The following is a 25849-nucleotide window of genomic DNA, read 5'->3' on the forward strand; positions in this document are numbered from 1 at the left end:
GTAGGGATGATAAAGATGCTGGCCTTGTAGGTTTGTTGTGCGAGTTAAATAAGATAATGAAGTGCGATGTTTAGCACAGTGTCTGGCACGTACTAAGTGCTCATTATACATTGGCCCTGGGCAAGGAATCCAGGGGGGACCCACCTTATAATATAAGCTTATCTTGGATTAGCGAAGTGGTTACCAGTGGGCTTTTATTCTCCAGTTTATCTGTGTACCTCTTCCTTATGATGCAGTACACCAGGAAAATGCCCAGAAGTGAAGGATTCTCTTTATGCTTTAATTCTAAACCCCAGCTAACCTCAGCGTTCAAGACAGGAATTCTGAGGAATGGAAAACATTTCTTTCGCATCTCCTTTTATAACACTAAGCTCCTTTTGCCTAACAGAGGGGCACCGTGGACATTTTCAGAGAGAGACAATGAGTGACTGTAGAGGCAGCATCAGAATTTTTATTTCCTCCTGTCTTCAGGCAATGTGTGCTTGCAGCAGAATCAGTGCACTGTGAGAGTACAGGTCATGCACCAATAGGTCTGCCAGGAAAGACTGGGTCCAGGTGTGACATAGTAGAAAAAACTCTGCTCTAAGAGTCATAAGAAAACAAATTCTGGTCCTTGAGCTGCCTCTGACGTGTTGCGTCACTTTGAAAAAGGCAGGTCACCTTTTCTACCCTCAGTTCTCTGATCTGTGACACAGGGATAATAATACTCTCTCTGACTATGGCATGGGGCTGTCCAGTGACAATACATGACAATGCTTTCTACATTGTAAAAGGTTCAACAAATGGAATCTAGTATCTTTATTAGAAAAGCATCACTTTCCATAGAGATGTCTGCTGCCTCTAGCAAATGCTGCCTTCTGGGTTTCAGAAATGATTTGCCGCAAAGTCTAGGTACCTTTGGAGCTAGGTCCTGGGCAGGAGCAAGAGGCTGTGTCTTAGAGACCTACAGCGGAATGGGGAGAAGGTAGGTAAGCTTTATCGCAGGGCAGCGGTTTGTAAACTTTAGCATGCATTGGGATCACCCGGAAGGCTGAACCCATCCCCAGAGTTTCCAATTCTGTAGGTCTGGGGGTGGGGCCTGAGACTTTACATTTCTAACACATTCCCGGGTGAGGCTGACGCTGCCGGTCCAGGGACCACACTTGGAGAACCACTGTACTAGGGCAAGCAGGAAAAGAGAGTCCTCCTTCTGGAACTGAACCGGGCAGTGTGAAGATCCATGTGGGTAAGGTGATTTGGAAGAAAAAAATGCAGAAGACAGAAAAATAGAGATAACATGCAGATTGGGCAGAACAAAGGGAAAAGTCTCATTCCGTAACAAATGCAGGTAGGGGGAAGTTGCTAGGTGATGGATGAGGGAGAGAGGTGCATTTCCATTGTAGGGAAACCCAGGTGAGAGGCAGGAGCATCGATGTGGAAATACATGTGTCTGGGGAGGTGGAGATTTCTCATTAAGAAGTGAGGAGTGGTGTGGTGGGTGCTGGGGAGCGGGCTGGACTGGGAGAGGAGTGCCACTGCAGAGTGAGAGGGACAGCTGAGATGTGGCAGAGCGGGGTAATTTCAGGGCTGTGTGGTCTGGCTCGGTAGCGCAGCACAATAGACATGGGGAGGAAGGGGGTGGAATCTATATGTGTGACCTGCCCCGTGGCTTTCTTGCTGTCTGCATTTATCACATCACGTCACACCCAACAAGACAGCCCCCTCCTCCTGGTTCATTAGGAGATCTGATTCGGCTTGGCTTCTGCTGTCAGCAGCTGTCTGAGGCAAGATCTTTATCCTCCCTGCTCCCTGAGCAGCAGCCAGCCTTCAGCCGGCAGCAGAGCTTATGAGAAGAGGCCCCCTGGACCCTTGATGTTCAGCGTACTGGTGGCGGGAAAGAGTTAATACCTCTGGCTTCGTTGCCCCCTGGGCAGCCTCTGGGTGCAGAGGAGGGCAGCTCTGGGCTGTGGGGACTTCCCCCTGAGCTGCTGAGCTACGGCCAGAGGAGCAGGGAAGCACTTAGTGAGGCTGAAGACGAAAGTGCGGGAGGAGTGCCAGGCGAGCTCTGCTCAGGGGCACCTCCTGTATCCTGCCAATGAGGATGGGCGTGCAGACTGTGCCTGGGAGCTGAGCCGCCGCCCGCTGGGTGTAGGCTGCTTCAGTATTTACCGAATGTGACAAGCAGAGAGAAGAGCTTTCGGTGGGGCCGCTTGCTGCCCGGCTCAAGTGGTGGGAGGTGTGCTGTGCACGTATGCAATGTGAATATGTGTGTTTGTGTGCGTGTGTGTGTGCGTGTGCAAGTGTGCCTCTGTGTTCATGCACACATGCCCTTCACCCGCCAAGGATTTGATTGCTAAGAGAAAGATCTACTCTTTCCCCAGAGCTCCTTACCCGCAACCTTTCTGACTATCCCGTTGGCAAAGACCCGCAGGCCATGAGGACTGGTCAAAGACGGTGAGTGTTGCTTTGGCTTCTCTCTTTCCTCTCGGGGTGCCCGTGTGGGCTGATTGCATTATCCATATTTAATTAACCTGTCTCTCCATGCATATTGATTGCTTTCTTCCCGCTGAGGCTCTTAGTTTCTCTTCCTCTCTTTATCAATCTTTGCTCTTTGCTTTTAACCATTTTTTTCCCTTGAGTATCCTCGCTTTCCAATATGTCCCATCCTGTCTGCCCCAGAGTCACCTGTAACTTGATGCCCACTTATTAGGGCACAGGTAGCATGGTGCCAGCATGCCCTCTGCCTTCCTGGGCTCTGAGTAACCCCAAACTCTGTCCCCTAGAAGTCGAGGGCCAAATGGGATAAGAGCCCCCAGGTGCTGGGATGAATGAGAAAGGTGGGGTCAGAGTATCCTGCAGATTCTTACTTAATCGACTCTAAGTTAATATAAGGGGTGGTGGAAGGGCTGAGGGGCATTGATGGCCAGTGCTGGGTTTGGAAGAGAGAGAGACAGACATCTCAGCAGCTCTGGGAAGCCAGCGCGGACTAGCAGTGGGATGGGAAAAGCGACAAGGCAGTGACAGGAGACCAGGTGATAACTGCCCCAGGTGACCTTGCCTGCTGTGAATGTGGGTGGTAGCCCCTGGTTCTGCTGAGCCCCAAGGTAATAGAGGAGGCTCCCCCCTCCTCTGGGGCTATATCCCACAGGTCAGAGAAAACGAGGCTAAGGTACCCCAAACAATGATTTCTAGAGACCCTTACAGCTGTAAAGGGCTTTGATTTCCCGACTTCTGGGCAAGCAGGTGTATGCACGGTTAGGATGAAGATTGAGGAAATGTCCTTGCTGTCAGGGAACACAGCCCTGGCTCGGTCTCCCAGAGATGAGCCTTTACACGAAGTCTAACTAAATTTTTTTCCCAGTTTTAACAAAGCAATCTTTTAATTTGATTGATTATAGTATTATTAGAGGAGGTTTTTTTCAAAAGTATTTGTGAAATGTTCTAGGTAATATCAAAATAATGTCACCTGCATAGATCATGTGGGAACCTGATTTACCTAAATTAAGTTTCTTTTAAAATAGATTCTATGTTTGGTGTCACGGTTCCCCAGGGGAACCCTTTATTGATGGGCTGCTCTCCTCATGTGTTTCTTCCTATCAGTTTCTTCTGTGGGAACAAAGGGTTTGATGCTCTGAGAATGGGACCCTCAGGAGAGACAGATTATTAGTCTATCAGGCCTCCACCTCAAGACCCCCTTTCCCCGATGCCCTTCCTGCTTCGGGTCGGGAACAGGCCAGTCTGCAGAATGTGGAAGGTCAGGCAGCCTCCATATGGGCAGGAAAGAGTGACTTGCATATTCATTTCTTCAGCCTGTGCCTGTGATCCCCGCAAAGGAGCAAACCTGAGTGGTGACAGTGCGTGACAAGCCTCCCTTGGAGTTCTTCCAACCTTCCTCCCGCTCACGCCCTCCCCAGGCACCGGCACTCCCACCTCTGGGACACGTTCCCTTGGAGGGAGGTGAGAAGCAGCCAATCAAAGGATTCTGGAGCAAGTGCTGACCACTCCGCCCCCACCCAGGGCTGGCTGGTCACTTGGGTCCCACTCGAGTAAGACACAGAGAACTGTAATTTTTGGCTTGCCACGCCTGTGCTTTCCTCCCCGGGGGCTCGTGTCCCACTTTACGCTGATGGCCAGTGGCTGGGGAAGCAGGACCTCCTGACCAACAGGCAGCAATGTGAAGCCACCCAACAACTGGTCCTCGTTCACCCCCGGTTGGTCACCCTTGCTCAGGACCAGCAGACATTCGTGGGCAACGGGGGTGTGTGTGTGTGGGCGGGGGAGGTATTCCGTTGGCAGAAAGTCACCTGCGAGGACTTGTAGTGCAGTCAGATGAGAGAGGGGGCCCGCTCTTACAGCAGATTCTTTGATTTTAGGTGAGAGGACGTGAAAGGGTAAATCCCTGTGCCCCGCAGTCTTATCTCCCGCCCTGACGTCCCTGCACACCAGCCAGAGGGTTAACCGTAAGCGGGTGCCTGTATGGCCGCTTTACTGATGCCACGCAGGTAACTGATGCTAACCTCTCTTCTCGTCTCTGCCACTTTCCTCTTCCTCCGCCTTCCCACCTCCCCTGCTGTCTGAGCCTGCTCCAAGCCTCCTAATGCCGTGGGTGGGCCACTGGCGTCCGTCCCCCAGACCTCCTGTGTGGACGGCGCTGTCCTTCCCCGGGTGCTCCTTGCAAAGTTGGGGCCTTGCAAGCAGCATCTGCAAGGCCCTCCCGTACTCTGCCAGGACTTATGGGGTGGGACTGTGCATGAGTGTGCATTGAGCCATTTAGGGGTCTCTGAGTTTCCGGGGTAGAGAAGAAAGATGAGGGCAAGTCTAGTCTTTTTCTTAAGTGACCTTAACCTTTGACTCTTGCTTCTGCTCCTATTATTTCAGGCCTATCTAAAAGGTTAAGTCTCAGACAAGATGGAAAATAGAACGATTTTGCCCCAAAGAATATTTTGTGGAAGATTTTTGCAAACTATTTGGGAGACTTACTGCTGTCTTGGTAACAAGTAGCACACTTTACCCTGATCGCTGCTAAACCTTGTTAAATGGCTTGCATGGATGTGCCGTGTTTTGAAATCCTCTTAGTTGATCTTTAGGGGCATCGACCTGACTCTTCAATGATTGATGTTTCTGAGGCACCAAGGGATGAACCGACTCACTCTAAGTCGGTTCTGGCCTGTGGTGCAGCCTGGGCAGGACCTGCACTTGAATTCATGGAATGTGATGACTCAAGGGCCCTTAATCAGTTGCTCCAATAGCCTAGTGCTGGGGCCCCCCGTGATTTGTAACAGTGAGTGGACGTGAGATGCTCACTGTCAAGGAAGGGAGAATGGCTGTAGCCAATATTTTGAAATGCCAGGAAGTCGATGGCTTCACAAAGCACCTGGCTGAGATGAGCGGTAGGGGCACAGATTGTGCAGAAGAGGAGATATTTCTGAAAACTTGAATGTTCTGGCCTTAAAAGACTCCTCAGAGATGGACTGTGGAGTCCAAGTGTCGTCCATCCCCGCCAAATGTAATACCATCCCCGTAGACATTTGTTGGATAAGATTTCTGTGAACAATTCCCAGGGTCAGGGATGAAAACCCATTTGAAGTAAAAGAAAGAGCTTGAATTGGATCTAACATCTCTGCTCAGGTCCAGGATTTGAGAAAATGAGGAAGGGAAAGCCAGGCTGGAAGAACTTCCTTTCAACAAAGAGAATGACATCTTCTAGGATAATTTCCATGGCAAACTGTTACCAGTGTGCATGTGGCAGGCCCCTGTTATCAGTCACTCCTAAGTCCTGATCATCCCAGACCCCTCCCTCTTAGCTTTACCCTCCATCCGAGGAGTTGCCATGGTTAAAGGCCAGGGGTCAGTAAACTTATTCTGTCAAGAGCCAGGGAGTAAATATTTTTGACTTCATGGGCCGTACAGTGTGTGTTGCAACCACCCAACTCTGCCCTTGTGTTCAAAAACAGCTTTAGACAATATATAAACAAATGGGGTGTTGCATTCCAATAAAACTTTATTTACACAAACATGTATCTTGCAGGGCTGTAGTTTGCCAATCTCGGTGAAAGGTGAAAGTGGCCTAATATTGAGAGTCAGAAAGAGACATTAGCATACTTTCTCATTGGATCTGCCACAACAAATAACTACTAAGTGTCGGGTCCTTAGGAAAATAAAAAATATGAGAAATTTAAGCATGCATGTTACAATTTTAAATATGTTGATCGAGATCAACCAAAATATAAGTAGGTGTATGAGAGCTTAGTGAGGTGAAGGTGCTGACAAGGGGCACCCTGGTTCTTAATTGCTGATTGTACCCACAGCTTCTCCCCACCCGTAGGCATCAGTCCTCACTGGTCTGTAGCCATTCCTGTATATCCTCAGGTTTGTGGGATCGGTGGGAAGGACCTGAGGTAGAACTGACCTGCCCTGAAGCCCCATACTTTGTCTGTGCTCTGAGATTCTACGACATGCATCCCTGTATCATGCAGTCATCCCTCTGCTCTCCATATGGGTACCACTGGGGCTCTGTAATCAGGATTTACTGCTGCTGCTACTGCTACTTTGCCCTCCTAGTGGGAGAGCAAAATGTGGATTGTTATTATGTCATCGCTGTATTTCCTTTCCCCACAGAGAATCCTAATTTAGAAATTCTTCCAAGCTAACGACCTTCATTGACTTACCATCAACTTGCATGTCAGCTTTAAAAAGCATTAAGCCTCCAGGGGTAGGGGACCTATTACTATTCCGGTAGTCAAGATGGGGAGTGAGTATTGCCCTTGATCCTCTAGGCGTTTCTCCTCTTGTTGATGAGATCTTCAGGGGCCACCTGGGGAAGGAGGGGAGGGGGCACTGCTGGCTCCTGCCACAGCAACTCTAGGGGCGCTTTATGGGGCTGACAGTTATTATTATGACAGTTCCCCATCCTTCTGCCCCTGTGCTTGTTGCAGGAACAAAGGGATGAGGACTCGACTGGGATGCCTGTCTCACAAGTCCGACTCATGTAGTGATTTCACAGCTATTCTTCCCGACAAACCTAACCGTGCTCTAAAGTGAGTAATACGGCCACACAGCGTTCCCGGGGTGCCAACCATGGGTTGCCCACTGTGGGACTGTACAGCCTCGTCTTCTCTGGTAGATGGCTGAACAGATGAGCCGAGTGACAAGAAGTTCCTGCCTCCTGGCAGCTCCTTTCATATCTCTGAACATGAATGAAAAAATGTTATATTCCTTTTCGAAGTGTATGGCTTAACGATCTCAGAATAGGGACCCTCCTTTTTCTCCTAAGAAAACTATACCATGCACCTCCCTTATAAAGCTGCAGTGTAGGATACTTCTTGGTTCTATTGAGTTGTCAATCTGAGTTTCTCAGTTTGGAAACAAATTACTCAAATCTACTCTAAAATTCTGCTTAGGTTCAGAGAATCTGGATTCAGTGCCTATACTGTGTTAAATGATGTCACAGATGGTACCTCATTTAACCCTCCCGGGGCTCTGTGATGGGTGCCGTTATTCCCATTACAGATGTGAGGAAACTAAGGTGACAGTAAGAGATGGAGTCAGGAGCTCAGCCTAACTTTTTCTAAGTCCAGTTTCTTTCCATTGTTACTGTGACATGTTAATTAATTCATTAATTAACTAGAAGTATAGTTGGTTTACAGCGACATCTTTATTTTTATTTTTTTAGATTTTTTTTTTTTGGCTTGTGGGATCTTAGATCCCTGACCAGGAATTGAACCTGGGCCCTCAGCAGTGAAAGCGTAGATTGCCAGGGAATTCCCCATACAGTGACATCTTTAAATGATGCACTTTCTTAGTTTTGCTTTTTAGACTGAAAGCCAACATATTAAACTTACAGAATTCCAATCCTGAGATTTTTCCATCAGCTCCTTAAGAACATATACATTTATAGCGACAGAATTGTAGGAATCCAGGTATGATCTTCATTTGCCCTCCATTGTTTTGATTTATTCTCCTGAGCAAATCTCAGTGGTGGCTGAAGGAGAGGAGGTCGTTCCAGAAATATTCAAGACAGACGTTTCTTCTTTCCTAGGAGACTATCCACGGAAGAAGCTACGAGGTGGGCAGATTCCTTTGATGTGCTTCTCTCCCATAAGTGTAAGTAGAATTCAGGTTTCATCATGTCTCGGCAAATCATTCATTTTGTAAAAGAGGCACGAAATACCTGCCATGATCCAGGTACTGTGCCTGGTGTCCAAGACAGCTCCAGTCTCTGACCTCACAGAGCCTCCTGGCTAGAGGGCCCATAGACAAGAAAACATAATTTAAATGCAGTGGGAAGAGGGCCCTTATTTTGTTTTCTGAGCTGAAAGGATGGTCCCAAGGAGCCTTTACGTTCTCAGCAACTTTAACAAGAAAGAATTTGTCTTAGGGGGTTGCAGTGATGTGCTCGATGGGAATGACAGTCTAGATTCCATCCAAAGCTTGTTTTATAAACTGAGATGACCTCGCCCCAAGTCACTGGAGAGCCTCAGGTTACTCAGCAGTCAAATGAATATTCTGTGCATTTTGTTATTGACTTGAGTTGGCAGAGTTTTGAGTTTTCTTGTCCCTCCTTATCTGGGGGGTTTACTACCCCAGCTGTACTATACCCCTCAACTTCCGACCGGGTACGAGTTTTATTGTACACACTTCTGCTATCCCTCCTCTTCCATTTTCCCCTTTCCTCACCTTGTATGCCTTCTGTTTCCCACAAAGGCAAAAAGAGTTGTGCCTTATGCAGCGTGGGAAGGGCATTTTGATGGCGGCCAGACTTTTCAGCTCTTGCTTTTTTCTTATCATAAGCAAGTCCGAGTTCATTGGGCTTTACATCCTAGTGGCATGAAAAACATGGGAGTGGGAGAATAGGAGTAAGGAAGTGCGTTTTGAAGAGAAAAGAAGGTTTTACACAGACATTCAGTGTTCCCCATAAATTCATCTTGCTAATATTAGAAGTCCTGATTGATCTGGGAGCAGAAGGGCTTCTTTTAGTTTAGAGCATTGTTTCCACTTACTTGGGGGACATCATTTTGACACAACAAAGTGAAGGGCGTTGGCTGGTACTCACGCTTGTGTTCTCGATTTTGACCCAGCTCGGCTACCAGATAGTTGATGGCCTTGATGGGGTCCCTCAGTCTTCAGAAAATGTCTTCAGAAGTGATTTTGCTTTCATCTGGATGAGCAGTCCCCTCTTACTATGCCCCTCATCCTAGTACTAATTAACGAATGCTTTTGACTAGATTTTAAAACGAAATGCAAAATTTAAGAATAAGCACATATTGTAGCAAGTGATTTTGTGAGACAAATAGTCATTTTCGTGTTCTATGGATTACACTTAGGAAAGAAAATAAAGCAGAAGAGATACAACACATATGACATATGGCTAGACCCCCAAACAGCAAACTTCTGTGGTGAATCTGCCGAGGTAATGGAATATGTACGATAGTACTTAGGATTTGATAGTTGTTTTTTATGGGGCGATTCTGACTTATTTTCTGGAATCACATTAGGCTAAATAAGTGTCACTATCAAGTTACACCTTCTTTTTTGGCTGGATTTGATTCAAGGTCATCTTGAAGTTTGATTTCTATTTCAGCCTCATGATTGACTCAGTTTAAGTCACTGAGGCCGTTTCCTCATTCTTAAATGGGGATGGAAATACCTGTGTGCTACCTGTCACCTGGGTGTGAGAATCTTCATGAGAGGACAACTTTAGATGATTTTGAGTTCTCTATGCAAAGGTGTTTTGTAAGAATATGGTGGAATTTTTCAGAAATGTTGCTTGTATTTCTCAAATGAAAAATAACTGTGGCTTGAGAATAAAATTGCAAGTTTCGCTGCCAACGATTAACGTGAAGCCTCTATAGACAGAGTTTATGATGGTAAAATTAGTGGATGGAAGCTTACGGTATGTTTGGATTGCTGCAGTGGCAAGACCCGGTGATTTAGAGTTTTAACTGTATTTGTTTGACTCAATGACTTTTAGAGCTAAAGGCACTTGGTTCTGCTTCTATCAGGGGTGCTTTGGGTTTCCAGGAATGCAATCACAATTTTCTGAGCTGGGGATTCCACTAAGGGGTGTTACAAGCCAACACCAGATTGCTTCCCTTCTTTGTAAAAAAAAAACAGTACAGAAATAAGCTTTTTGAACTTTGAAGTTCTGTGCTCCTTCTTGGAGTCTGATATTCGTTTTTATTTCTGTTTAGTACGGAAATAAAAAGCCAACGGAGTGAATGTCTTTGAGAAGCAAGGGGCTTTTATTCAGGGGCCTCTGGCAGAATTGCAAGGTTCCTGAGAAGCTGTGGAGGGCCAGAGCCCAGCCTACCTCCAAGAGTGTTGACAACTTTCTGCAAGTCTAATTAATTTGGGTTAGTACTGTGACTCAGTTGGGGCTGATTGAGCTTTTCCAAAGGGATTACACGTGTGCTGGTCTCTTACGAGGGACAGCAGTATCAGAGGTGTGCAGGGCTTTCAATTAAAACAACCAAGTGTCCTAAAAGAAAGGAGAATGACTGAACGACTGGGCTATGGAAAAACGTGTTAGTCTGGAGCCCACTCACTGGTAATTCTCCAGGCAGCTGTCCTCCCTGAGTTTTCTATTTTGGAAAATTCAGATAATTGTTCTTGTTCCCATTCTCAGTTTACAGAGCATCTCTGCCATCCTGCTCTGCCTGGATGTTTAGGGCACTTATTTACTCTAAAAAAGGTGTCCTGAGTCTTCATTACAGACAAAATCTATGCTAAGCAGCTGATGGGAGAGGGGCCCCAAGATGAACCAGACAGTCCTTCCCTGGTGAAGAATGCAGGTTTCTGAGAAAACAGACATAGATACAGATAACACAAGAAATAAGGCCACGTGCTAAGACTAGGGGGCCTCAAGATTTCAAATAGAATCCTGACATTCAGTGTTCCTCTTAAATGCCACCTTGTCGACGTTAGAAGTCCTCACCGATCCTGAGCAGAAGGGCTGCTTTTGGTTTAGAGCGTTGTTCCATTTAATCAGGGAGTGTACTTCTGTAGAATTAAGAATGCTGACTGGTAGTCAGACCTCTCGATTTTGACCCAGCTCTGCTGCTAAATAGCTGGGCAGCCCTGATCGAATCCTTCAGTGTCTTGGAAAATCTGTTTCCTCATCTCTACAGTGAAGGATCTGGATCCAGGGGGCTGGATTGAGTTCTGCCCTACTGTTCTAGGATGCTGTCTGTAGCAACCACCAGGATTGGCAGTCACTAGTCACCTACGGCAGGTGGTTTGAGTCCATGCTGCCTGCAGGGTTATGTAAAACTGCTTGAGAGCTGAAACGGCTTGAGCAACCAGATGAGAGGCGAAGGTACCTGTGTTATGAAGCTTTCTCCTCTCCTTGGCAGGATCCCACTGGGCAGGGATGCACCTCGCGGGTTCAAATCTCAGGAAAAAAAGAAAGCAACTTTTACTATTTTTTAGAATAAAAAAATCTGGAACGTAAATATTTGGGGAGGAATTTTATTTCCAATTACACTTGCTTACAAGTGCAGCGCAGAGCTAAACACGCACCCGTGGAGGTCTGGGAGATAACCACTTGCTAAGTGCTCTTTTTTTTTTTTAACCAACAAATGAAATTGAAAGTGCTGATGGCTTCATTAGATAGGGAGGGATTTCTAATGTGTGTTAATTTGGCATCTTTCTCCTGTTCATCCAGTGACAATTATAGACTTGCTGTCTGTGTGTGTGTACCTAGTCTGTCCCCAAGGGCATGTGTGCGTGCGCCCACTTCTGCAGTTCATACTCGGGAGAATGAAGGCTCCCAGCTTGTGGGAAATCTTTTCTGACAGGTTGCTGGAGAGCACAAAATTTTGCGTCTTCTGCTTTTATTCCTCATGAGGTTCAGACATGTGCTTGTTATTTGTCCAGCTTTTAGTAGGACGTTCAGTCCTTAACTCTGAATCAATTCTCCCTCCTTCCCTCTGCCCCTCCCTCCTTTTTTTTTTTTTTTTTTGACGTAAAAGTTGAAATTCATTCCAGTTTTCAGGTGAAGGTGTAGACAGGGTTTCTTCCCTCTTTCTTTCAGCCTGATCCCCCACCTGGATGACAGAGCCCTTCACCCTGGGCCCCCATGTGGTCCTTAGCTTTGTTTCATTGTTTGCAGCGCATGGAGGGTCCAGGCTGACCTGTCCCCGCCAGGCCAAGGGAAGGCTAGGTTCATGGAATCGTGTAATTGAAAGCTGTTTTACATTTGCAGAGTTAGTATTCATCTCTGAGCAAAAGAGAGCAGTAAAGAAGCTTTTAGTTTTAAAAAAATTAGCCCCTTTGGGAAAATGATTGAGCTATAGAAAAATAGAATGAAGTGACCTGGGCACATAGCAACCAAGCAGAAAACCCCACACAAGCCAACACTAAAATTATCAGCTCATGAAATTCCTCACTTGTTCATGCAAATGATCTTTAGCTCTAGAATGTACCGTTTAATAAACAGATTTCCACCTGTCACACAGCTCTCCTCACATCCCTCTGCAAGCCGAAAGGTTCTAGAACAGTGTTACTCAAAGTGGGATGCAAGGAAGGCAGCACCAGGAGCTGAGGAGCCGATGGGAGCCTGTGAGAAATGGAAATTCTTGGGTCCCATCTCGTACCTACTGAATCAGAATCTCTGGGAGTGGGGACCAGCAGTCTGTTTTTGCTCAAGCCCCCCAGTAATGTTGACATGCACTGACGCTTGAGAAACACTGCTCTAAAACACAAGTATGGGAAACTATGAACCTGGAGCCTCCTGGCGGGGCAGGTGGTCTGTGCTTTCGAAGAAACACACTCAAGACTGTACTGCCATTCTCCAAAGTTCTCAGGCAACGCATCCCTTTAATGGGACATCGTCCATATATTGCAGAGTCCACACATGTAGCAGGCGTGGTGGAGAGTGTTCACAATAATTAAACAAATATGGCAGGTGTGCTTTCTGGATAAAGTGAGGATAAAAGTTAGAAAGAGATACTCAAATTAGAGATGGATAGAAAAGAAACTTCTCCTCCTTGCCACCCTCTCTATATTGCTATAATTTTTATTTGCACCCAGGAACATGGATGCATTTAGCCTTTATAGAAGGAGTGACAAGAATATGTAAGGCAGCTATTAAAAGCTTGTTGAAGGGCTTCCCTGGTGGCGCAGTGGTTGAGAGTCCGTCTGCCGATGCAGGGGACACGGGTTCGTGCCCTGATCTGGGAAGATCCCACATGCCGCAGAGTGGCTGGGCCCGTGAGCCATGGCTGCTGAGCCTGCGTGTCCGGAGCCTGTGCTCCGCAACGGGAGAGGCCACAACAGTGAGAGGCCCGCGTACCGCAAAAAAAAAAAAAAAAAAAGCTTGCTGAAGAAGGTTTGAATGAAAGCATTTGGACACGCATTCTCTTGCTTACCAGCTGTGACCTTTGGTAAATTATGTAAACTCTATAAACCTCACATTCCTCATCTGTAAAAGGGAATGCTTAGACTTACCTTGTAGATTTGTTGTGACGATTAAATGCGACTACGGTTGTGAAATGCTAGGCATGGTGACTGGTACATGGTGTGGGGCTCCATGAAGGATAAATGTTCTTATTATTTTTATTATAACCCAACATTAAATTCATTGAGAACACATGCATTTCATGACTCCTATATGCTAGAGATGGTGTCAGCTTCTTGATCCCATAGGCAGCTTGAGGTTCAACTCTGGGGGTAGGGTGGGGTTCACGTTAGCATCACCAGTGGGCTTATTCCAATTTCATAATACCTCACCCCCTTTGCCACATGAGGTTTTGGCATCCCTTCTTCATACTGTCCCAACTTCCCCTCAATGTATGTGAGAGGATCCATCTGGGATGTAGTTTTTAAAAGCCCAGTAGGTGAATCTGATATGTTTCCTCTTTGAGAGTCCCTGCAGTGTTGTTATATCAAACCAACCAGAAAAACATTCCTAAACACTCAATTTTTGAAATCTTTTAGGCTCTGGACTGGTGTACATGGGATTTGATAATACTTCTCTTGTTTTAAAGGAGTCATTTGTGAATGCTAGACTTTCACCCTATTTGGGGCACATCTCCTTTGTCACCCCTTTAATAAAAAATCCCTTGCCAATTTCTTATAATAGTTGCAGATACAGGCTCGACCACGTTTTTTCTGTTACTTGACTCAGTTTCTGCTTGATAAAATAAGAAGGAACATTGGACTAGGAGTTGTAAGACCCAGGCTCTCCTTCCTCTTCTGTGACCACGTCCTAGGAAGAACAAGCCATGCCACCCCAGGGCCTCACCATTTCCTTGTGTTCCATGGAGGGCTGGATCATAGGATGTCCCATGTGTTTTCTGACTCAAAGAGTCTAGCAACCAAGTCCTACTACTATCATAATCTATCATCTTGCGATATATATACTAACAAAGTAGAGATCATTGAAGAAAATTACGCGAATCACAAGACTGAAGTACAATTAGCATACTAATTGCTTGCCAGTAAATGTCAGTAACTGGAAATAGTTTGTTCTCTAAATAATCTTCCTACCTAAATCTTCTTAGCCCTAGTTATTTGCTTAAAAACCTTCATTTTATAGATAACATAAAAGAAAGCCTTTGATCCTGGTGCTATTCTCATCACAAATTTCAAATTAGTGAGCTTAGTTTCGAATCAAAGAGGTTTTGACTTCGTCATTAGTATATGTATCCTAGATTTCATGAATGTGTTTTCCTCTCCTCTCCTTCGTCTGACCTTGGATCCATTAACCAGCTTATTTTTTCCCAATTGATCAGGGACGCAACAAGAGGACTGTGGTCTTTGGGACTACACTTTCGCAAACAGAAAGCTAAAAAAAAAAATATATGTATATATCATTCTTGTGATCTTTTCTTTTTTTCCAAGCCTGGGAACTGAACTAGGCTCAAGCGCACCCCCAGTGCCAGCTAAATCAGGGCTCCTGGACCTTGAACTGTTACCTAAGCCACCCTCCCTGCTGCACCAGCTGCACGGCTCATTCATAGTGACCCAGTTCCTTTTCTTATGTAAGCACCCTGCATCAAAGCACTAGAGGGAGGATGCCGGCAGCAGGCAGCGTGTGCGGCCACGGGAGTGCTCTTGCAGATGCAGTGCATGCTCGGGAGGTTGCCAAAGTTCTGTCCAGTGTTCCAGGAATTCTGGACACCATCCTTTCCTTTCCTGCGACTCAATAGACACTAATCTCAAAAATGTCTGATGTCCTTAGTGTCTTGACTTAGAAGGTCACGCAGAGAAAGCCAAAGTGAAATAAAAATGAAATGAAAAAAAAAAAAAAAAGGCAGATCCTCCTGTTTCTCTCTCATTCTCCTGAACGGTTTCTCACCCATCATCTTTAAGTTACCAGGGTCGTGTTTTGGTATTAGGCAGGTTATGTTCTGTCCAATGATTCCTTAAGCCAGCAAAGTACAGGAGTAATGATCACAAACACATGTGGAGCAATCCCTGTCTTAGTGTCAGGCTCTGCATGCTGTTTACGTGTATTAACTCACCTCATCCCCACGGCCCCATGGGGGAAGTACTGTTAGCATCTGCATTTCACAGAGGAGAGAACTGAGGCACAGAGAGCTTAATCATCTTGCTCAAGGTCACACAGAGCCAGGACACAGTCCCAGGCAGAATGGCTTCAGGGGTCAGAGAGAAATCACTCTCCAGCAGCCTGGAATCTGTGGGGGTGGTGGAGGGGGGTCTCTACTTCTCTGAGTACTGGGGAGGGATCTGAGTCTGGGATACCCCAGGGGGGTGAGTGGGTAAGGGAGGGGTGGATGGTGCCTGGCAGGTGTGGGCAAAGGAAGCACAGCTAACAAAGCAGCTGACTCTGAGAGATGCCAGTAAATGCTCATGAGCCTTTCAGAGATGAACCGGCATCCTGCATTGTAACCAACTGCAGTTTATGGACAAGCAGAAGGGAAGGAGAGGGTCCTGGTGGACAGAAGGGGAAAAATGGAAGGAGGAGTGAAAAGGGACAGAGGACAGAAGAAAAGGGAGAAGAGCTGGGAAAGATGCTGAGGAGATTAGGGAGAGGACCAGACAAAAGGCTTGCTGGGAGGAGGTGGGAGGTGATAGAAGGGGGCGGAAAAGATGTAGATGGGAAGAAGGAATCCTGCTGGAGCCTCATACAATTCCTTTGCTAGGTCACGTGAGCAGGAAAGTTGGGCCAGGTTGGGGACAAGTGGTCTGTACACAGAGGCCCGCCGCGGCCATCTGCTCTGGGGCAGGGGAGGGGCTCCTGCAGCCATGGGGCGGTGGAGGGGGACTCCCACCCCATCTCACTTCCATTGTTCCGGGATGAAGTTTCTCTGCACAGTGACCCTCCACCCTGCGTTGCTCAGAGCCGGCCCTGGAAATATGAAAGGATGGGGCAGGGGCTGAGAGGGGAGGGCAAGCAGAGGAGGAGGGCTGTGATCCCCATGGTCTGCGCAGGCCTCCATGAGGTTTTCAGTGTGTCTTTGCTGCGATGCTGCTTCTTGGGTCCAGACCCTCCTAGGCCTTTCTCCCCTCCTTCCTCCTCTCTCCTCAAGCTCTTGCCTTGAAATCCTGGTAAATTTCAAGGGCTACATTTTGCTTTGTTTGCCCTCCCGCTCCCTCTGAAACCCGCCCTGGAAATGCAGGCAAACACAGTTTGGATCAAGGCTGCCGGTGACCGGAGGCACCTTTACAAGGTCACTCAGCTGTGCTCTGTTAGAGTGTCCCCGGGCCAGGGTGGGGGAGTATGCCTGTCTGCTCTCCGAGGTGCCCCCTGCATCCTGGGAGGGACACGTAGGGTGGGTATCAGAGCTGCGGAAAAGAAGAGAGTTCAGACAGATTCCAGGTTGAGTGGTACCTAACGGCCTCCATTGTCGCCACAGAGGAGGTGATGGCAGGTGTCGTCCTGCCGGAGAATCTCCAGCTCTGTGAGCCCAATGGTGTGTTTGCCCTGCTGTGGCGTACTTTCAGCATACTGTCTGATTTGGGGTTATTGCCCACCCCTCCTTTAGAGGAAGCGATAACGTGGGGTCTGCCAATGGTCACCAGAGGAGAGACAGCTGGAGTGGGCTCTGAAGTCGCGTAGATGTGTGTGTAAACCCACCTCCCGCCCCTTACTGTCTAAGGGACCACAGACGTTTCACTTAAGCTCTCCAAGGTGAGAAAGCCTCGGGCTTTGAGATGTTAAGGTGTTTTCCCCAGGTCACACAGGATTCAAACGCAGGCTGTCTGACTCCAGAGCCTCTGCCTTGATAATAGGGTTGGTGTAAGGGTTACGTGAGTTGATATGTAGATTGGATACCATAGAACTTGGCCTGGGGTAAGTCCTTGATGTATAATGTGAGGAAGAGGATGGAAAACCATCGTCTGAGAGCTGTGTGTGATGCAGACACATCAAGGTTGTGATGGGGGCACAGAGCAGAGCGCTGACCCTACCTGGGAGAGTTCATGAGAGCCACCACCCTCACTTTCCAGATGACGATGCTGAGACTCAGTGAGGTTGAATGTGCTAATTATGGGCAGCCTGCCTGTGATCAGAACTGGTGCTTCTGGGTGAGACAGTGGTGCTCCCATCCCAGGCGGGATGGGCAGGGTCAGTAGGCTGCCTCAACGGAGCTGCCAGACAATTGCAATCTGAGTATGAGCTCACCACACATTTTACTCCAAATCTCCATCCCCACTGAGTCAGTCTGAGCTGCTGTAATTCAGTTGGGTGCTACTGCCCATGCCCATTCTTCTCTCTATGTTGTTCTACTCTCCGATACTCCTCTGCCTCCCTCGGTGACTTTTTTCATTTCCTCCCCAACTCATCTGTCGCCCTCATTCCTGGAAATGTCGTCACTATTGTGTTGTTGCTTGAGGCCTCCTTGTCTCGTGCTGTGCAATGGCTCTCCCTCCCCTGCTCTCCAGTCATCACCGGCGCAGGCGTCCCTCAGGCCCCACCGTTGTGCAGAGCTGGAGAGTGGACCACTGTCTCACATAAGAATGCTGGCTCTAATCCCACTACTGGGCATATACCCTGAGAAAACCATAATTCAAACAGTCATGTACCAAAATGTTCATTGCAGCTCTATTTACAATAGCCCGGAGATGGAAACAACCTAAGTGTCCGTCATCGGATGAATGGATAAAGAAGATGTGGCACATATATACAATGGAATATTACTCAGCCATAAAAAGAAATGAAATTGAGCTATTTGTAGTGAGGTGGATAAGACCTAGAGTCTGTCATACAGAGTGAAGTAAGTCAGAAAGAGAAAGACAAATACCGTATGCTAACACATATATATGGAATTTAAGAAAAAAAAATGTCCTGAAGAACCTAGGGGTAAGACAGGAATAAAGACACAGACCTACTAGAGAATGGACTTGAGGATATGGGGAGGGGGAAGGGTAAGCTGTGACAAAGCGAGAGAGAGGCATGGACATATATACACTACCAAACGTAAAATAGATAGCTAGTGGGAAGCAGCCGCATAGCACAGGGAGATCAGCTCGGTGCTTTGTGACCACCTAGAGGGGTGGGATAAGGAGGGTGGGAGGGAGGAAGACGCAAGAGGGAAGAGATATGGGAATATATGTATATGTATAACTGATTCACTTTGTTATAAAGCAGAAACTAACACACCATTGTAAAGCAATTATACTCCAATAAAGATGTAAAAAAAAAAAGAATGCTGGCTCTGCAGCTTGGCATCCTTGCTACTTGCTAACTGTGTGACCATTGGCAAGCTATTTAACTTCTCTAAGTTTCATTTTTCTCTACTGCAAAATGGTGAAACTATCAGGACCTATGCTGTAGATTTGCCACGAGGTTCACAATGCATTTGGTGCTGCACCTGGCCCCAAGTGAGTGCTCAATACCTATTTGCAGTGGTTATTTTAAAAATGCCTTCTCTAACTTCAACTTTTCTTTACCTCCAGCTTGGCCTCTTCCTTTTTTAGTGTCCCAACTGCTGGTGCCTTCCTGCTCTCCAGGTTCCATTTGCCAGCCTGGAGCTGATGCTCCTGTCTTTTTTTTTTTTTTTTAATTTATTTATTTTTGGCTGTATTGGGTCTTCATTGCTGCGCATGGGCTTTCTCTAGTTGCGGTGAGCGGGGGCTACTCTTCATTGCACTGCGTGGGCTTCTCATTGCAGTGGCTTCTCTTGTTTTGGAACACAGCCTCTAGGTGCGCGGGCTTCAGTAGTTGTGGCACGCGGGCTCAGTAGTTGTGGCTCGCGGGCTCTAGAGTGCAGGCTCAATAGTTGCGGCACATGGGCTTAGTTGCTCCGCGGCATGTGGGATCTTCCTGGACCGGGGATTGAACCCGTGTCACCTGCACTGACAGGCAGATTCTTAACCACTGTGCCAGCAGGGAAGTCCCTATGCTCCTGTCTTTGAATGACGGGCACACCCCAAAGCTCCTTTCCTGGTGCATCGTAACACTCTCCAGGAACTGAAATCTAGGTCTTCATAATGGTTTGCCTACTTCCTACCAGGGTCCTATTCTTCTTTCCAGAGTAGCTGTTCCCAGACTCTTTTCACTCTCATAGGTGTCCCCACCACAGTACATACTACATTTGTAATTATTCAATTAATTATTTTAAATGATTGCTTAATGTCTGTTACACTAGACTAGCTTGCAAGTTCTGTGAGGTGGTGACTTTATATGATTTGATTCTACCGTATCTCCAACATCTGGCACGTGGAGGCAGACCACCTGCAGGGCCTTCATCCCAAATTAATAAAGAAGATCAAAGCTGTTCAACCATGACACATCTCAAATATGTCCCTTCCTGGACCATTTCTCTCTATTGCCATCCGCCCCCCTCTCTTTCTCTACTTTTTTTTTTTTTTGGTGGTACGCGGGCCTCTCACTGTTGTGGCCTCTCCTGTTGTGGAGCACAGGCTCCGGACACGCAGGCTCAGTGGCCATGGCTCACGGGCCCAGCCGCTCCGCGGCATGTGGGATCCTCCTGGACCGGGGCACGAACCCGTGTCCCCTGCATCGGCAGGCGGACTGTCAACCACTGCACCACCGGGGAAGCCCTCTTTCTCTACTTTTGACTTTCAGGAAGTCAAGTTCATCCACTTCTTCTTGGACCCTTTCCTTCTTTAGAATCTGCCTTTAACAGATACTGTTCTTTTGCCCCTTTAATTACTCTCTTGCCTTGCTCTTTCCCTTCTGCTTGCAAACACACCTGGAAAGATCTTGCTTCAGAGTCATATGGACAGTAGGGAAACTTGGCTGTTTTTGCCAGCTGTGGACTGGAAAATTTATCTGACTTCGTAAGTTTTAGTTTCTTCCTGTGGAAAATGAGAGTGGATCATTTGTGCTATCTATGGATCAGAGTTGCTGTGAAAATAAATTGAGCTGCTGTTTGTAAAATCTCCAGCAAAAATCATGGCGTATAGTAAATAAATAAAACTCCCTGCCCCAGATCCTAAGGAAATAAATAAAAACTGTATCATTTCCATTTCCTACCGCTTTCTCCAGCTAATATCAGATGGGAACTCCTTCAACATCCTGCACCCACACTAGAAACTTTCCTGCATCCACATGCAGCCTTTCCTCTTTTTCTCCATCACAACGCTGTTCTCAGGCCTATTTCTCCTACCTTCCTGGAGGCAACATATTATCAATGAAACTTTCTTTTCGTTAACTTCAACTCCTCCGGCTCAACAAGTCTTTTCTGGCCAGATCAACGTTTAATCATACCCAAGGCTATCTTACAAAAACCCCACGACACACACACACACACACACACACACACACACACACACAGACACACACACACACACACACACACACACACACACCCCAGACCATTTTCCTGACTTCTTGTTTCCCTCCAGCTGTGCTGTCTGATCTCTCTACTCCCCTTCTTGCAAGAGGCATCTGAATTCATTGTTTCAACATCTTCCCCCCTCATTCCCCACTATACTTACCACAATATGACTAGGGCTCTCATCACACCACGAAGACTGTTCTTGCCAGTGGTTGCGGAACCTTGTCGCCAAGTCTAAAGACCATCGCTTCTCAGACCGTACCTATCTTGTGACCTCTGGGTAGCGCTGGACACAGTGGCCACTTCCTACCTGAAATGTTCCCTTCCCTGGCCTTTTGGAATGCTGTGTTATCCCTCTGTCTCTGGCTCTTTCACAGGCCTCTTGGTGTATGTCTATCCTACAGGTAGGCTCAATAATTTTAGCATTATTATTATTATTATTAAACACTAGTCTTAGTAAACTATTTCTGGTTACTCAAATAAACCTTTCTTAATTGTAGGCCTCCGTGCCTGTGGTTCCAGCTTTCTGCAAGTCTCTTCTTCCTCTTTCCCTTCCTTTTTCACTTAGCTTCCTTCTCCTCAGCTTCACATCTCAGCCTAGAAGCTTCTTCCTCCTATAAGACTTCCCTCTCCTCCTCAGCTCTGGCTCAGGCGCCCCCACCCCGGGTACTTTCACAACCACCTACGCTTTCCCTAGCATATCTCTTATCATCTATACCATAATTACCGTAATTATGTTATCTTGGCTCAAATTGCTCTTTTACTGAAAGTTCTGTGAGCACTTAGTTGTGCCTGTGCCTTCTGCCCAGGCTCCTAGCAGAATGCCTGGGTCACATAATGGGTGAATGAATGAATGAATGAATGAGTGGAGATGGCCTTACTGCTGTGTTGGATTGGTAGTTAGGCTATCTTTTGGTTGTTTTTTTTTGTTTGTTTGTTTGTTTTTTGCGGTACGCGGGCCTCTCACAGCTGTGGCCTCTCCCGTTGCGGAGCACAGGCTCCGGACGCGCAGGCTCAGCGGCCATGGCTCACGGGCCCAGCCGCTCCGCGGCATGTGGGATCTTCCCGCACCGGGGCACGAACCCGTGTCCCCTGCATCGGCAGGCGGACTCTCAACCACTGCGCCACCAGGGAAGCCCTATCTTACGTTTTTAAATGCTGCATATTATTACTTGTGTGAACTCAGCCAATCCACTTCTCTAAGCATGTTTTCCTCATCTATAAAGTGGGAAGAAGTAAAGCAACGTTCCTGAGGATACTCTGCAGGTGTTATCTCCTTTAATCCACACAAAGACCCAGCAAAGCTGAGATCTGATGCAAGGAGATAATGTCTGTACCTTGGGTAGGGTGAGGCCACGCAGTTTCCCTAGCAGGGCGATCCTCAGTAATAGCATCGAGGAAGGCAGAGAGGTAATTTTCTCCATTTCGGCTTGCTCACAAGCACCCATTTTTGCCTGATGGAAAGCACAACAAAATCTAACACAAACAGCAAACAAAGTTTTCAATTCAAAGAATTTAGTCTCATCTGGTTTAAAAACAACAGACTCTTCAGAGTCACTCTTCTGAGTCACTTTACATTTGCCCCTTTAGATAAACGCATAGTGTTTTAGGGTTCCCCCAGCCCTGCACCTTTTCCTTCCCACACCCTGACCGCAGCGGGAAGGCAGCAGGGGAGGGCCTCTGGCCCGTGTCCTCCCTGTGTCATGGATCGTGTCCCTGGCTCTTGTCACCTGTGGATTGGTCATTGCTCCGAGGCCACCTTGCGGAAGCAGCCCTGCCCATGCCCCTTGGCTCTCCCGGGCACGGAGTCTCCTCAGAGGCTTCCGCAGCTGCAGGTGGTTTTCTCTCCCACCTCTGCCTGTAGCCTCTGACGGGCATGCTAGCTCTCAAACCCCTGTTCTTTTAGAGCCTGAGGAAACTTCTAGAGCTCCTCTATGAGAACTTGGAGGAGAAAAGACATGGCAAAAAGAGCACCCATGAGGGATTTTATGGACGGCGATTTTATGATTTGTTTTCTGATGTATCCCAAGATTTTGAACAGTACTTTGTTCATGAGTAGTATTTTTTTTAAAAAATTGTTGAATTGAATGAATGCTTTTCAGAACATCTCTCTGCCTAATTAGTGCCACGCCACTGCTTCACACTCACTTTGATTCTTAATTTATCTTGGACTTCTGTGCCCTCCTCTCAGTGTTTTGAACCCACTGCAGGAAGGAGGGGCAGTGGGGCACTGAGCAGACCTTTTGTATGAGTCTAAACTGTGTTACTCTCCTCCTGCCTGGCACAGGGACAATTTTATTTCCAATCTGCCTGATGGGAAACAACCTTATATCATATTCTGCTTTCTCCAGACTCCTTGTCTTACTGTTAAGGTGACCACGTGTCCTGATTTTTGCCTATGGTGGTCATGGTTTATGTCTGTTGTCCCTGTGTAATTAACAGAAGTGGCCCCCTTGACTCCCAGAAATGTCCTGGCTGGGGTGATAAATTTCATGGCCACCCCTACTTTTGTTAAACACTTTAAGCTCAGGCCTCCAAACTTAGATTTCTTTGTGATTTAACGTTTAGCTTTGGGATTTTCATCAACACCCTTTTCTCTCCCAAGTTCCTGGCTCTTACAATTAAAAGTCTTGACTTTTATAACTATGGTTCTAGTGTGGGCATTACGATGTCTATTTGGAAAGATAAACAATGACTTTTTAATTAGGAGAAATAAAAATGTTTCAGAAAAGTAAAAACAAACAGTTAAATATGTCGACCACATGGCACCATCAATCCATGGAATGATGGTGGACAGTGCCCAGGCCTAGCACCTATGGATGGACCTTCGATGCTCAGGGGAGTCCATCACCCAGAATTAAGAACTGTTAACATATTGTCCTTCTAGTAAATTTTAGAAAAGAAATAAAACATTATAGCCAGAGTCTTTTTTTAAATTAATTAATTATATTTATTTATTATTTGTGGCTGCGTTGGGTCTTCGTTGCCGCGCATGGGCTTCTCATTGTCGTGGCTTCTCTTGTTGCAGAGCACAGGCTCTAGGTTCACGGGCTTCAGTAGTTGTGGCACGTGGGCTCAGTAGTTGTGGCTCGTGGGCTCTAGAGCGCAGGCTGAGTAGTTATGGTGCACCAGCTTAGTTGCTCCGCGGGATGTGGGATCTTCCCGGACCAGGGCTCAAACCCGTGTCCCCTGCATTGGCAGGTGGATTTTAAATTACTGCACCACCAGGGAAGCCCCCAGCCAGAGTCATTTTTAACCAATGCAGTCACTCCTTTATTTTAGGCTGTATCTGTCCTTCCTCTGAGGACAGTTGGTAGAAAGCTAGAGCTCTTATTTGATTTGAGGAGCGTTAAAGGTTAAGATAATTTATCAAAACTATTTTAAAATAAAAACATCAGCTGAATACATAGGCTATCAATGAATGTTGTTTCCCTTTCCAAATCTATGTGATAACACTGCTCATCTTATTCCGATTGGAAGCTCTCTTTGGCAGTATGCGTGACATTGATTAAGAAAAATGCAAGGCTATGTTAATCATTAACTCATTTAGTAGAAAAATTATAATTCATCTTAATTAAAATGTATAATTTGATAGGCAAGATCTTTTAAAATAAAGCATCCACGGAATTAATCATTAAACTATGGGGCCTCAAAAGTTTTTTAAAAGAGGCTGAGAACCCCTTCCATATAACCGAATGGTTTTACAGACTGCATTTCAGTGGGTGTTTACTTTCAGACATTTTTCTGATAATAGTGAAGGATTTGCCCTGAGGCATTCACTCCCCCCCACCCCCCATCCGTTTGTCTTGTGACAGATTGTTTTTTCAGGTTGGTTGACTTGCATTGGTGCAGGGAATGGATTACATATATTACTTTGGCCTCATTAGAAACACAGGCTCACCAGTAGACCCAGGGGACAGCCAACTCTGCATTAGGGGACAGGCAGTCACCACTGAGTGCTGATTAGAAGCGACCAGGCCTTCCCATAGTCATTATTCCTATGGCTTCCTAAACATTTCTCCAGAATATCACTATGATCCTTGAATGAGAAGCATGGCTTGCCTCTGACGGTACCTGTGTGTTTAAGAGAATGGAGTCTTCAAGAGGATGTGGAGGAGAGCAGTGAGGGCTGGACAATCAGGGCCACTCCTTTTTTTTTTTGCTGTACGCCGGCCTCTCACTGTTGTGGCCTCTCCCGCTGCGGAGCACAGGCTCCGGACGCGCAGGCTCAGCGGCCATGGCTCACGGGCCCAGCCGCTCCGCGGCACGTGGCATCCTCCCAGACCGGGGCACGAACCCGTGTCCGCTGCATCGGCAGGCGGACTCTCAACCACTGCGCCACCAGGGAAGCCCAGGGCCACTCTTGTGTTATGACTACCTTTCTTTCTTCTACAGTTCTTGGACTTAAGCCTCTTCCTATTTCCCTTCCTTTCCACTTCCCTCCACGTCCACAGATGGGGTGGCTGCGTTCCGCGCCTTCCTGAAGACGGAGTTCAGTGAAGAGAACCTGGAGTTCTGGTTGGCCTGTGAGGAGTTCAAGAAGACCAGGTCAACTGCAAAACTTGTCTCCAAGGCCCATAGGATCTTTGAAGAGTTTGTGGATGTGCAGGCTCCGCGGGAGGTGTGTTGGCGGTGGGGTCTTGTCAGACCTCCATCCATTGCTCTCTCTCCTTGCTGGGGTTTGAGCCAGGTTTGATGGGGACTTTCTTCTGAAATGAACCTCACTGCTCTGATGGCTCTGGATACAAAAGGGATCCCTTTTAAGGTGCAGAGCCCAAGGATTCTATAAAAAGGAGCTCTACTGGGAGTATTTTAGCTGTCTGTCAGTTAAACATGTGTCAGCAGGAACTGTGTTTCTATAGGGATTCTGCAAGATAGACGCCAGTAAGCCCATGTTAGTTTTCCTAGTGGAACACAGCATGACTCGATGGAATGAGCATGTACTTTGGAATCTTGTTCCAATATCAGCTCCACTACTTACTCGTTGTGTGATCTTGGTCAAGTTACCTGGTCTTTCTGAATCACATTTTCCCCAATGTAAAAGGCTATAATATCACCTTTCAAGACTACTCTGAGTATTAGGAGTCAAACACCTATTCAATATTTGTCACTGCTTATTAATGAGTAATTATAGTCATTTATATTATTTTATGATCATTTAT

At 46.8% G+C, this 25849-nt stretch overlaps 1 protein-coding gene across 8 annotated transcripts in view; it reads left to right on the plus strand.

Moving 5' to 3' along the window:
• Positions 1–1754: 1754 nt before the first annotated feature.
• RGS8 (regulator of G protein signaling 8) overlaps positions 1755–25849 on the plus strand; it is a 29827-nt gene continuing 5732 nt past the window's right edge. The window contains exons 1-7 of one of the 8 annotated variants that reach the window (XM_033437923.2): positions 1759–2215; positions 2361–2433; positions 3789–3936; positions 4353–4481; positions 6915–7016; positions 8018–8082; positions 25142–25308. In XM_033437923.2, the coding sequence (XP_033293814.1) occupies positions 4456–4481; positions 6915–7016; positions 8018–8082; positions 25142–25308 (360 nt within the window). In that variant the 5' untranslated portion in view covers positions 1759–2215; positions 2361–2433; positions 3789–3936; positions 4353–4455. Of the gene's footprint in view, positions 2434–3788; positions 3937–4352; positions 4482–6914; positions 7017–8017; positions 8083–25141; positions 25309–25849 lie in introns of all 8 variants that reach the window. The other 7 variants (XM_049704172.1, XM_004275200.3, XM_049704207.1 and 4 more) reach the window with 7 other exon arrangements.

Source organism: Orcinus orca, chromosome 1 (assembly GCF_937001465.1).
Source record: "Orcinus orca chromosome 1, mOrcOrc1.1, whole genome shotgun sequence".
NCBI classification, from domain to species: domain Eukaryota; kingdom Metazoa; phylum Chordata; class Mammalia; order Artiodactyla; family Delphinidae; genus Orcinus; species Orcinus orca.